The following is a 12023-nucleotide window of genomic DNA, read 5'->3' as shown; positions in this document are numbered from 1 at the left end:
CTCGGGGGCCTGTGGGGCGCTGGTTATCCGAAGTCGGGGGCAGGAGCCCCAGCAGAAGGCTCTGGGAATCCCAGGTGTAGGGCTAGTTTCTCCTGCGGCTCCCTGGGAGGGGCCAAGACAGCCGGGTGGGATGGTATGGGGCACCCCCCGGGAGGTTTCCCAGGAAGGGCTCTCTGGGGCATCGGGGGAGCTTCCAGGGCGTCCGCTGTACCTTCCCAGGATTCTGTCCCACCTCCTGGCGCCCATTCGCTCTCCCGCGGACCTGAGCTCCTCCCCACACCGGCTGGCAGGGGTGCTCTAGGGACCAGCCACCGAGGTTAGGTAGGGGCCTCTCTCCCCCTCTGCCCACCATCCACGAAGACAAAATAAATAACCACGGAAGGGAAGTCAGTTGCTGGTGCTTGTGCATTTCACTTTCAAAGTCGTTGGCAAAAAGGCCAGGATCGGGGGTGGCCGGGGGCTCCTTGGGCTTCTGAAGTGCTTCGGCGGCCCCTCCAGCAGTCTTGGGGTGCCTGAAGACGCTTCCTGCCGCCGCACAGGCAGCAACAGAAAAGATCCGCTGTACTGACCGCCGCCCCTTCCTCCCCAGCTCCGCAGCTGGCCCAGCCCGGGTCCTGCGCAAACTCGTCGTCGGGGCACCAGGTCCTGCTGTGTGGCCCCAAAGTCCTGAGCGTGGGCCCCTGAGGGGCCTGGGCGTAGTGAGCGAAGCGGAGTCCGACGCCCCTGGCAGCAGGGAGGCTGCAGCAGCAGCTCGGCCTCCCCCGGCACCCCAGACCTGGACGCCGTGGAAACACCCATTGCAAACAGATTTTCCAGGGGATTTTCAAGAGGGGGAGGGTAGAGTGTCGGGAAGCTCAGCCCCTTCCCGGACAAGGGGACTGGCCGGGACAAAGTTGCCGGAGACCTCCCGATGGTCCGACGGCGCAGACGGCCTGTGCGGCGTGGACGGATGACTGCCACCTACAGCGCTTCCCGCGCCAGCCTGGCGACCCCTCTCCTTCCGCGGTGGAGCTGCCCCGCGCGACAGTTCTTCGCCCTGGGCAAAAATGCCAGGAAAAAGCCAAACACAGCAGGAGAAAAATATTTTCCTGCACACCTACCCAGCTTGTATAAACCCTGAGAGCCGGCCCCCACCCCCCGCAACTAGTCAGGGAAACCAGGCAGGCGTCGTCTCACCTTGCTTGCCCCCCCCCGCACCCCAACACTCAGGGAATCCTAGGTTTGCGCCTCAAGCTCGTTAGAGATCTGTCGCAAGCCCAACACCTCTGCTGCCACCAGAAGACAACCCTCACCCCTACACCCCTGGGGAGGGGCCACGTGGGTCTCGGTGGGTAGCAGCAGCCGGGCAGCAGCAGCCTCCGTGGCGCAAGAGCTGCGAGGCGGTAATGAAATGGAGTCCACGTGTGCGTTTAACACCAGACCGTCTTCAGGCTTCTCAGGAATTCCTGGGCGAACACGAGCCCCGCGCAGGCTCCTCCCTCCCCTGCTCGCCCAAGCCCCGGTGCGGTCCCCAACAGACAGCCGGGTCGTGTGTCAGGGCGGTGGTGGAGACCCGGATGGCTCTTTGCCCGCCCCCATCCCTCGCTCCACTCTCGCTCGGCTTTTGCTCTTTTTCTTTCTCCGTGGACGCTCAGCCAAGGGATTGCGCAAGCTTCCTGCTCGCGGTCCTTCAAGAGCCCGGAGCCGGGGCCCAGACACACCCCAGGCCAGGCGCGCCCCTGCCCCTGCCCCTCGGGCCGCCCTGTCCGCTCCCAGGTCCCCCCACCCCGACCCCACGGAGCTCGCGGGCCCTCGGCGGCGCCCTCGGCAGGCCGCATAGGGCGCAGCAGCTCCACCAGCCGGACGCAGGAGCCGCGCGCCAGAACGCGCCGTCTCGCCGCCGGAGGTGCCAAACTTCACACTCGCTGCTGCTCGGGCCGCGTCAGTCCGGAGGGCCTTGGCTTGGCCGCCTGTCGGGAACAAGGGTCCGCGGACACATGGCGAATGCGTGACTCCTCGGCCATTCCGTTCATCTCCCCTTTGCGCTGCCCGTTCGTCCCCCGCTCAGCCTCAATCTCTTCCCGGCCCTCCCAGCTCCCTGTTTCTAGGCCATTCCCGGGACCCCACGAAGTCCCCTCAGGCCCCCAAGCGGACCCCGGCCTCCCGCGCCGGCTCTCTCTGCCTCCTACGCCTCTCGCCTAGCTTGGCTCTGGAGGCTGCTAGAAACAGGACATCTCGCCCCGTTAGTAAGAGGACTAAGTGTAAATTTGGAGCCATTGAGGATCGGGGTGGGATCGGATTTGGAGCCCTTTCTGCTGAGGTTCTTGGGAGCCAGGGCCCCGGGGTTGGCTGCTCCTCGGTCCCCTTCCTCGTGCGTTCTTCAAGCTTTCCTTGGCACCCAGTCCTCCGCCTTCTTTCCGCCCTGTCCCTTTCCCTCCTCGCGCTCCAAAATGCCCGGAGCCTGGAGGCGAGGCGGGGCCCGCAGTGGGGCGCGAGCTGCCCCTGCCCCATTCCGCCCCCTGCCGGCGGGGCCCGCGCGTCCCGGGGCGCTGGTGACGCAATTCGGTGCAACTGGGAGCGGCGGCGGATGCTTCCGTGGCCCCCAGCAGGGGTCCCGGGGCCGTGAACACTGAGAACGTGCCGCGAGGGCGAGGCCCGGGCACCGGGATGCGGGCGAAGGGTCGCCGCCGAGACCCTTCCGGGCTGTCAAGCTCTCCGCCCGCCTCCGCCCCGGCGGACACACCTCTCCTTCCCGGTCCCGCTCCCTCTCTGCAGCCTCCCTCTCCCAGGCTCGCCGATCCCTCCCCCTGCACCTCCCCGGCGCCCTCCCCTCCGCGTCCCCCACCCGCGCCCTTTCCTCCTCCCCCCACCGCCCAGGCCCGGGGCCTCCGGTAGGCCCGGCTGCGCCAATCCGCGCCGCGGCCCGCCCCCTGACGCCGAGCTGGGCCCGGCGAGGCCCCGCCCGCTGACGTCCGGGATTTGCATGAGTTCTTGTGCAGCCGCGGCCCGGGCTCAGTTGTCTGAGCGAGCGCGAGCCGGGAGCCGGGGAGGGCACGGGCAGCGGCGGGCCGGCCGGGCTGTGCGGGGCGAGCGGCGGCGGCGGCGGGGGCGCTTCGGCCGGGGCGGCAGCTGGGCGCCGGCGGGAGCTAGCAGCGTCTGCAGCCGCGCCGGCCGCCCGCGCCCCGGCGCGCTCCGGCTCGGCCATGGAGCTGCCAGCTGTTGGCGAGCACGTCTTCGCGGTGGAGAGCATCGAGAAGAAGCGGATCCGCAAGGTAGGGCGGCGCGGGGGCGGCGAGCGGCGGCCGGAGCGGCCCGCGAGGAGGCGGGGAGGGGGTGGGGAGGCTGCGGGCCGGGCCGGGGATCCCGCGGAAGCTGATGGAGTGCTGTCTCTTCCCCCCAGGGCAGAGTGGAGTATCTGGTGAAATGGAGAGGCTGGTCGCCCAAGTAAGTCGCGGCGGAGGGCGGGGGCCCGGGGGCCGAGGCGCGGGGCTCGGGGCCGCGGACCCGCCGAGCTGCTGGGGGGGGTGGGGGGAGCGGACGGGAGGCGGGGTGGAGGTGGGGTGGAGGGAGGAGGGGGTGGGGAAGTCGGTGGCAGGCACTGGGGAAGCCGAGCCGCCGAGCCCGAGCCCGGCGCCCTGTGTTGTGCTCCGCTCTCCGGGAAATGCCATCACTAATTTATGCACTAAAAGGAGCCGGAGGAGCTGGAGAGACGCGGGGCCGAGCCGGGGAGGCCGGCGGAGGGAGGGAGGGCGCAGGCACTGACTGATGTGCAGCAGAAAATGGCTCCTTTCCCCTTTCCCTCCACCGAACGGCTCCATATTGCAAAACCAAAAAAAAAAAAAAATTAAAAAGCGACGAAAATGCAATTGTGTGCCTTCTCCCTCCTAGTGGTGCAGGGAGGGGAAGAAGAAAGGCAGAAAATGTTGGGAACTGTCACTGCGGCGCTTTTGGTGGAGAATTTTTTTTCTTTAATTTGAAATGCGAAGGCACCGGATGGAGATAGACGCGCAGGCACACGCACACTCACACACACACACGGAGGCATATTTTTGTGTTGCTGAGTATTTGGGGTTTGCTCGCCCGTGACAGCGGGCTCCTGGGCCACGAGGGGATGTGGGGGGGACGCTTGGCTGTTGGTTATCGGATTAGGGGTCAAATGGAGAACGGCTGAAGCCCTCGCGGGGACTCGGGGCTGGGGAGAGGAGGGGGACTGCGACTTTGCATTTCGGCTGCTTTGCACGCAGGGTTCCTGGTCAGCAAAGTGGCTTTGGAACATGTCGCAGTAACATGCTTAAAATTCTTGACAACTGCAAAATAAACTGCTAGTTTCATTTTCCTTACCCCTCCCCTTTCTTCCTGCCCTTGCGTGTTTATTTGGGGGGGGGGGCGGCAGTGTATCAGGGACTATGTCAGGCCTGCAGAAATCTACCTTCCACATCCACAGCTAAATGTTCATAAAGACAGAGTAGGGCCTTATGTCACTCCCCACCTGGAGGCCGCGGCAAAGGTGGCTTTTTTTTTTTTTTTTTACACCGTGCCCCCTCCCTTTTCCCTTGCAAGATATAACACGTGGGAACCGGAGGAGAACATCCTGGACCCCAGGCTGCTGATCGCCTTCCAGAACAGGTGAGCGTCCCCCACGCAGCCACCGCCTGCCGCCCGTGACCGTATATGGGAATGGCAAAGTGGGCGACGCAGCAATACGAAAGGGGCGGGGAGGGGGCTGGTGGGAGCCCCCTCCCCAACAGGCCCGGATGGGCACGCTGCGGCCCCAGCTCCTCTAACCAGCGTCCTTGGCGGTTGCTGCAGCTTGGGGTGGGGGCGGGGCAGGGCCAGGGAAGGCCAGGCTTGGGTTTTGGGGGAAGTTTGGGAAGGGTGTGTGTGGGTGGCCCTGCAGCTGCCCGGAGAACTTGGGGCTGTGCCTGGTTCCCCAGGGGCCCCTCCTGTTGCAACCTGGGAGCCCCACCCCCGGAGCCTAGGTGTTGCTGTCCTGCAGCCACTGGCCGCTTGGCACCAGCACCTCGCGGTGCAGCTCTGAGGGAGCTGGCATTGTGAAACCGCCCGGACGTCATGGAACTGAACTTAACCTGTTGGCGGCTGGAGAAAAGTTGACATGGCCTTAAAAGCTGCACCCGCACACCCCAGGGAATTTAAGCTTGGTCAGGAGTAGATTCCATAGGGTGCTGGGTTGCCCCTCGCCCCGGAACCCACTGGGCTGTTTGGCAGGGCAGGGCCACCCACCCTCAAGGCAGGGGGGCTTGGCCCAAGGGCCTGGGGTGGGCGCTGCCTGGTGGTGGAGGGGTGGCTTCTTCTGGGGGACTCATCCTCGTGCGCACGGTTGCTTGTCACGCTGCAGCTGCTGCAGCTGGGTTTGTCGCCGGTGGCTGTGGTTCTCTGTTTCGGAGAGGGTAGAAGGGGGAAGGGCGAGGAGGGGAGGAGCAGCCGGGGCCCTTGGAGCTCGGCCACCCCGCTGCCTTCCATCTCTCCTCCCCCTTTTATTTTGCACTATTTCCTGTGGCGCGTTTGGCGCTAAAACTGTAAACTGTAGACCCTCTGAGCTAGCCACCGGCTGGGCAGGGAAGTTGCCCTCCCGCAATGCAGCGGGGGCACGTAGCTGGGATCCTGCCCCATTCCACCTGGGAGTTCACCACCCTGTAACCATGTCAGCGGCTGATGCCACGTTGCATAATGGGTCCCTGAAGAATTAAAACGCAGGCTGTTGCAATGCCACGCAACTTCAGAGTCAGGCCCTGGCCCCCGCCCTGGGGCAGGTCAGAACTCCCCAGAGTTAGTCCAAGGGGGCATGGGGGTGGTGGCTAGGGTCTGTGAAGAGCCCGTTTCTGGCCCAGGAATGGGCTGCAACTTTGGCAAACACTAGAGAGGCATCCCACTCTTCCGTGGAGGGCTGGGTAGTGCCTGGGAAGATCCAGCCCCCAGCTGTGGATCACCCTTAGGCTGGCCTGCAGGCAGGAGCCTGGTGGCTGTAGTGACCGGTGCCTCCGCCCATGGGCTTTATTAATTATTTGGAAATTGAGGCAGCCAGGAGCCAGAGTCCGAGGAGGAGGCGGTGCTTCTCCAAGCTGCTCTGGCCACGCCCACCTGCTCAGCTGGGAGGAGCCCAGCGTTCACCAGGTGGCTACAAACCTGGCCGGACCCTGGCCTTGGTGGCCCGCCCCCGCCCCCAGCCCCTAATTGGCTCATTTGCCGCTGTGTAAACAAGGGCGCAGCCCCTCCCCCTGTTTAGTGCCTGGCCTTTAAGAAAGAGCCCTCCCTTCTGCCGGAGGCACTCGTTATCGGAATCTTAATGAGGTCATTAGCATCCCGCGCTTCTGACGGGAGGGATGAGGTCGGCTCACACCTCGCTTGGGCTGGTTTGTCTTCCCTGGACTCCCGTGTCCACTTTGCTTCGCACACAGCCACAGGCCCAAGGCTGTGGGCAGGAGTGCCAGAGGTGCAGCCCTGAGCTTCTGCCTCCTGAGCACAGAGGTGGGGCTTGGGGGGGTGCTGGTTCGGGTGTGGGCATCAAAGTGGGGGAGCCCTTTGCCCAGGACCTCTTGGGCAGAGGAGGGTTGGTGCTAGGGTTGAGGGCGCAGAGGCCTGACCTGCCCTGAGCTCTTGATTCCTCTGTGTCTGGCCAGCCCTACCTGATGCTCTCTGAAGGTGGGGGGCCATCACAGAAGATTCCGGAATTAGCGGGTAGGGGGCGACCCTGAGGCTAACAGCACTGCCCTCTGTTCCCTCCCACCCAGGGAACGGCAGGAGCAGCTGATGGGATATCGGAAGAGAGGGCCGAAGCCCAAACCGCTGGTGGTGCAGGTGAATACACACGGCCGCCCCCGGCACCCCCTTGACATGGCCACCAGAGCTGCCTCCAGGCCCGGGGATGGGGGTGGGGGGTGGTTCCTCCCAGCACCCCGACCCTGTTCCCTTTCTACTAGACCTCTCACCTCCTGCCCCCCATGAGGCAGCTGCGGACCTGGTGGGGGCTGGGACGCGCCAGAAACTCCCGGCATGCGGTGGGGCCGGCCTCCTCCCTCCTCTCACCCCTGCACCCGTTCCCTCAGGTGCCTACCTTTGCCCGTCGTTCCAATGTCCTGACCGGACTCCAGGACTCCTCCACTGACAACCGTGCCAAGCTGGATTTGGGCGCGCAGGGGAAGGGCCAGGGGCATCAGTACGAGCTCAACAGCAAGAAGCACCACCAGTACCAGCCGCACAGCAAGGAGCGGGCGGGCAAGCCCCCGCCGCCGGGCAAGAGCGGCAAGTACTACTACCAGCTCAACAGCAAGAAGCACCACCCTTACCAGCCCGACCCCAAAATGTACGACCTGCAGTACCAGGGCGGCCACAAGGAGGCGCCCAGCCCCACCTGCCCGGACCTGGGGGCCAAGAGCCACCCGCCCGACAAGTGGGCGCAAGGCGGGGGGGCCAAAGGCTACCTGGGGGCGGTGAAGCCCCTGGCCGGTGCGGCAGGTGCTCCAGGCAAAGGCTCCGAGAAAGGCCCCCCCAACGGAATGATGCCGGCCCCCAAAGAGGCTGTGACGGGCAACGGGATCGGGGGCAAGATGAAGATAGTCAAGAACAAGAACAAGAACGGACGCATCGTGATCGTGATGAGCAAATACATGGAGAACGGCATGCAGGCTGTGAAGATCAAGTCCGGTGAGGTGGCAGAGGGGGAGGCTCGTTCCCCCAGCCACAAGAAGCGGGCAGCCGACGAGCGCCATCCCCCTGCCGACAGGACTTTTAAAAAGGCGGCGGGCGCAGAGGAGAAGAAGGTGGAGGCGCCGCCCAAGAGGAGGGAGGAGGAGGTGTCCGGGGTTAGCGATCCGCAGCCCCAGGATGCCGGCTCCCGCAAGCTGTCCCCGACCAAGGAGGCCTTTGGAGAGCAGCCCCTGCAGCTCACCACCAAGCCCGACCTGCTTGCCTGGGACCCGGCCCGGAGCACGCACCCGCCCTCACACCACCCGCACCCGCACCCCCATCACCACCACCACCACCACCACCACCACCACCACGCGGTCGGCCTGAATCTCTCCCACGTGCGCAAGCGCTGCCTCTCCGAGACCCACGGCGAGCGCGAACCCTGCAAGAAGCGGCTGACTGCGCGCAGCATCAGCACCCCCACCTGCCTGGGGGGCAGCCCAGCCGCTGAGCGCCCGGCCGACCTGCCACCAGCCGCCGCCCTCCCGCAGCCCGAGGTCATCCTGCTAGACTCGGACCTGGATGAACCCATAGACTTGCGCTGCGTCAAGACGCGCAGCGAGGCCGGGGAGCCGCCCAGCTCCCTCCAGGTGAAGCCCGAGACACCGGCGTCGGCAGCGGTGGCGGTGGCGGTGGCAGCAGCACCCGCCACGACGGCGGAGAAGCCTCCAACCGAGGCCCAGGACGAACCTGCAGAGTCGCTGAGCGAGTTCAAGCCCTTCTTTGGGAATATAATTATCACCGACGTCACCGCGAACTGCCTCACCGTTACTTTCAAGGAGTACGTGACGGTGTAGCTGGTGGGCGTCGGAAGGGGAAGCGCCATTCCCGCGGGGGGGCGGGGAGCTGAGCGCCTGGGGCCTCGGGGCGGGCTCCCCTCTCGCCAACCCGCCAACCGCGAGAGACCCGGGCTGGCCCCCAGGGTGAGGACGCCCGGAGCGGAGGTAACCATGTTCCCCCTGCGGCGGCTGTCAGACCCGGGCGGAGGCCCCTTCCACGCGGTGCCGGCGGGGCTCGCCCTCTCCTGCCCTTCCCCGCTGGAGACGGACCCCCGGAACGGACAGGGCAGCTCTGCGCCCGGCCTCAGAGTTCTAGTATTATATTTTAACCGTGCTAACTTGTCAAGTGCTGACTCTACTCCCGGTTTGTACGTGGTGTTATTATTGAAATGTATTGTTTGAGCTCAAAAGGCCCGACCACCCCCCTTCGGGCTGCTATAAATATATTTATTTGTAGGTATTTATATATTGAAATATAAAAACCTAGATTTATGGAGTTTCCTCTAGATCATGTTATATTCTATATCAGACAAACTATTTTCTTTTGACCTTTCTTCTCCTCCATCCAGTATTTCGGTTGATTTCATTTTCTCCCCTCTCTTCCCCTTCCACGAACTGCAATACCAGTAACCTTGGTATATATTTTTTGATACTGTACACATGGATGTGTTGTTTCTATGTGCAAAAAAAAAAAAAAAAAAAGTTTGTTAAAAGGCTACACGAGCTCTCTAGAAACTGCTGCTACTAGAAATGTCTAAACTATAAGCTTCCAACTATTACCTGCTTGAATGTAAATATTAAATGGAGATGTTGAAGGTGCATTTTCGCTGTTTGAGATGAGCGCAGAAGGAACGTCGGAGGCAGGGAGGGGCCGGACCTCTGTCGCCACCAACTCCACCTTCGAGCCCTGTGCTGAACCTTTGCACCAGCGAAGTGGGCTGGTTTTGCGGGCCGCGGCGCCGGCGCAGGAGGGTGACCCCGCTCCCTGGGAAGTCGAGAGGCGCCCGGCTGGAAAGGGGAATTCCTGCGGGGGGGTGGGTGTGGGAGCCGTCCCCGCCCGCAGGGCTTTCCGGCCGGCGGTGCCCAAGGCACTGGCAAACCCTGGGTTCTGGGTAGGGGAGGAGGGGGTGCAGGGGTGGGCGGCGCGGACACGCGGGTGGGGCTAGTCTCCCTCGCGGCACCCACCGGGCAGCGGCTGACCTTTGGCTCTCCTCCCCCAAGCTTCCACCCCTGGGGCTCAACACACCCAGGCGCGGGCCCTGGCGGGGCAGGGAGGTTCCTTCTTAATAATCGCGCCCGGTAGGGCAGGTTCCGCGGGGCGGGGACCCCCAGCCTCTCCGGCGTCCCTGGCTGGCATCGCCGGCCCCGCCCCACTGAGGAAGCTGCCGAGGCCCTTGCTCTTCGGGCTCTCTCCCCGGAAACCACCAGGCCAGAGGCTCCCACTAGAGGCTCGGCGAGCGCTGCCGGGGGCGGGGGGCGGGGGGCTTCCTGCGAGATGGATGGGGACGGGGAGGAGGGCGGGCGAGCGAGGCCTGCCACCCCCACTTCCTTAGCGAGCAGAGCTGGGACTCCTCACCCTTCTCCCTTAGGGTGGCAAGGCCAAGGCCCTTGGTGTCGCGGGGGAGGAAGGGGTTAAGGTCCCGGAGGGGGCGACGGGACTGGGCCGAACTCCGGGGTGCGGCTCAGCGGGCCAGGAAGCCGCGACCCGGGAATGCGGCGGCGGTGGCCAGCTTTCTGCAGACGCAGCGATCTTCCTCCTGGTTGAGGTGGCCGCACAGGGCCAGGGACCGCGGGGCTGGGGGCCTGGCGGGCTCGGGGCTGCTCCCGGCCTCCGAAGCCCTTCCCCTGCCCGCCTGGGACCAAGGGGCCCGGGTCTGTGCGGGGCGCCAGGGCGGAAGAGGTCAACGTGGTTCAGAGTGGTGGGGGGTGGCGAGGTGGGGAGACAGCCAGTGTGGGGAAGGCTGGGGAGAGATGAGGGCCCGGAGGGCGGGGAGGCCTGAATGCGGACAGTGTGGCCAGTGTTGGCTGCAGGCCACCAGCGGCTGGACGTGGGGGAGGGGAGCCCAGCGGGGGGAGGGGAGGGGAAGGGAAGTTCTTTAAAAAAAAGCCGTTGGGAGTTTCTAGCCCTGGCTTTTGTGAGTGGTCCCTCCCACTCCCCCGTCACCCCAGCCCCATTTAGAGTGAGTTCCAGTCCCCTCCCCCTCCACGGAATGAATGTCCTTTGCCACCCCGGGGGTAGAAGGAGGGTGATCTTGCTTCTGGCAAACTGCCTGCTGGGCACGAGAATTGGGCCTGTCCTTCACCGGCTGGTACACAAAGGCCCATGCCAGGCGTGGACGTCGTCTCCCTGTTTTTCTAGCTGAGGAGAACTGAAGACTCGGGATGGGAAGGGAAGCCTCTTGTTCAGGCCCGCAGTTAGTGACTGGAGTGACCCTTAGCCCTTGGTGGTGTCCCCCACCCTGTAGGTGGCTTCTGCCTGGCTGGGTCTGGGAGTGGGAGAGGGGAGGTAGAGGGTGGCACTCCGGCAGAACAGGGAAGGAAACCGTTCCACTACCATTTCTGGAAAGGTGTGGCCTGCAGGTCGCCTGAGGCCTTCAAAACCAGGCCTGCTAGCAGAGCCCTCGAGTGGAGAAGGGCGGTCCTGGGCAGAGCCTGAAGCCTGAGGTCAGAAGGCAGACAACAGGCAGAGGCCACGGGTGGGTCAGGAAGAGCTGCTGGGATGTCAACCTGGTGCCAGACCCAACAGAGTGCCCAGGACCCCCTCTGCCCCTAGTGTCCAAGACCCCCTCTGTCCCTAGAGTGCCCAAGACCCTCTCCACCCCTAGTGTCCAAGACCCCCTCTGTCCCTAGTGTCCAAGACCCCCTCTGTCCCTAGAGTGCCCAAGACCCCCTCTGCCCCTAGTGTCCAAGACCCCTTCTGTCCCTAGAGTGCCCAAGACCCCCTTTGCCCCTAGTGTCCAAGACCCCTTCTGTCCCTAGAGTGTCCAAGACCCCCTCTGTCCCTAGAGTGTCCAAGACCCCCTCCGTCCCTAGAATGTCCAAGACGCCCTCTGTCCCTAGAGTGCTCAAGACCCCCTCTGCCCCTAGTGTCCAAGACCCCTTCTGTCCCTAGAGTGCCCAAGACCCCCTCTGCCCCTGGTGTCCAAGACCCCTTCTGTCCCTAGAGTGTCCAAGACCCCCTCCGTCCCTAGAGTGCCCAAGACCCCCTCCGCCCCTAGTGTCCAAGACCCCCTCCGTCCCTAGAGTGTCCAAGACCCCCTCTGTCCCTAGAGTGTTCAAGACCCCCTCTATCCCTAGTGTCCAAGACCCCCTCTGTCCCTAGAGGGTCCAAGACCCCCTCTGTCCCTAGAGGGTCCAAGACCCCCTCTGTCCCTAGTGTCCAAGACCCCCTCTGTCCCTAGAGGGTCCAAGACCCCCTCTGTCCCTAGATGAAAGGGACATTTGCTGACTCTTCTGAGACATGCCAGGTGCTACTGGGCTTGTGACTCTTGTTCAATTCAGTCCCCACAGGGGTTGGGCTTCCCTGTGGGAGAAGAGTCTGAGGTCCTGATAGGCAGACAG

The 12023-nt window shown here is 64.3% G+C and overlaps 1 protein-coding gene across 1 annotated transcript; it reads left to right on the top strand.

Annotated features, from left to right (window-relative positions):
* Window positions 1-2993: 2993 nt before the first annotated feature.
* Window positions 2994-9283, top strand: CBX4 (chromobox 4). The gene is made up of 5 exons (XM_024235676.3): window positions 2994-3251; window positions 3380-3423; window positions 4540-4605; window positions 6729-6795; window positions 7044-9283. Exons 1-5 carry the CDS (start codon window positions 3183-3185, stop codon window positions 8478-8480), a joined length of 1683 nt encoding a protein of 560 aa, XP_024091444.3. The 5' UTR covers window positions 2994-3182; the 3' UTR covers window positions 8481-9283.
* The last annotated feature ends 2740 nt before the right edge of the window (window positions 9284-12023 follow it).

The sequence above is a fragment of the Pongo abelii genome, chromosome 19 (genome assembly GCF_028885655.2).
Source record: "Pongo abelii isolate AG06213 chromosome 19, NHGRI_mPonAbe1-v2.0_pri, whole genome shotgun sequence".
Lineage (NCBI taxonomy): Eukaryota > Metazoa > Chordata > Mammalia > Primates > Hominidae > Pongo > Pongo abelii.
Note: the sequence above shows the minus strand (reverse complement) of the source record. Positions and strands in the feature narration are given on the sequence as shown.

Excerpts from the sequence above, each read along its gene's own strand:
- CBX4 (XM_024235676.3), top strand. The coding sequence starts at position 3,183 with ATGGAGCTGCCAGCTGTTGGCGAGCACGTCTTCGCGGTGGAGAGCATC. Across the intron at positions 3,252-3,379 it reads AGAAGAAGCGGATCCGCAAG|GGCAGAGTGGAGTATCTGGT; the intron begins GTAGGGCGGCGC and ends TCTTCCCCCCAG. Across the intron at positions 4,606-6,728 it reads CTGATCGCCTTCCAGAACAG|GGAACGGCAGGAGCAGCTGA; the intron begins GTGAGCGTCCCC and ends CCTCCCACCCAG.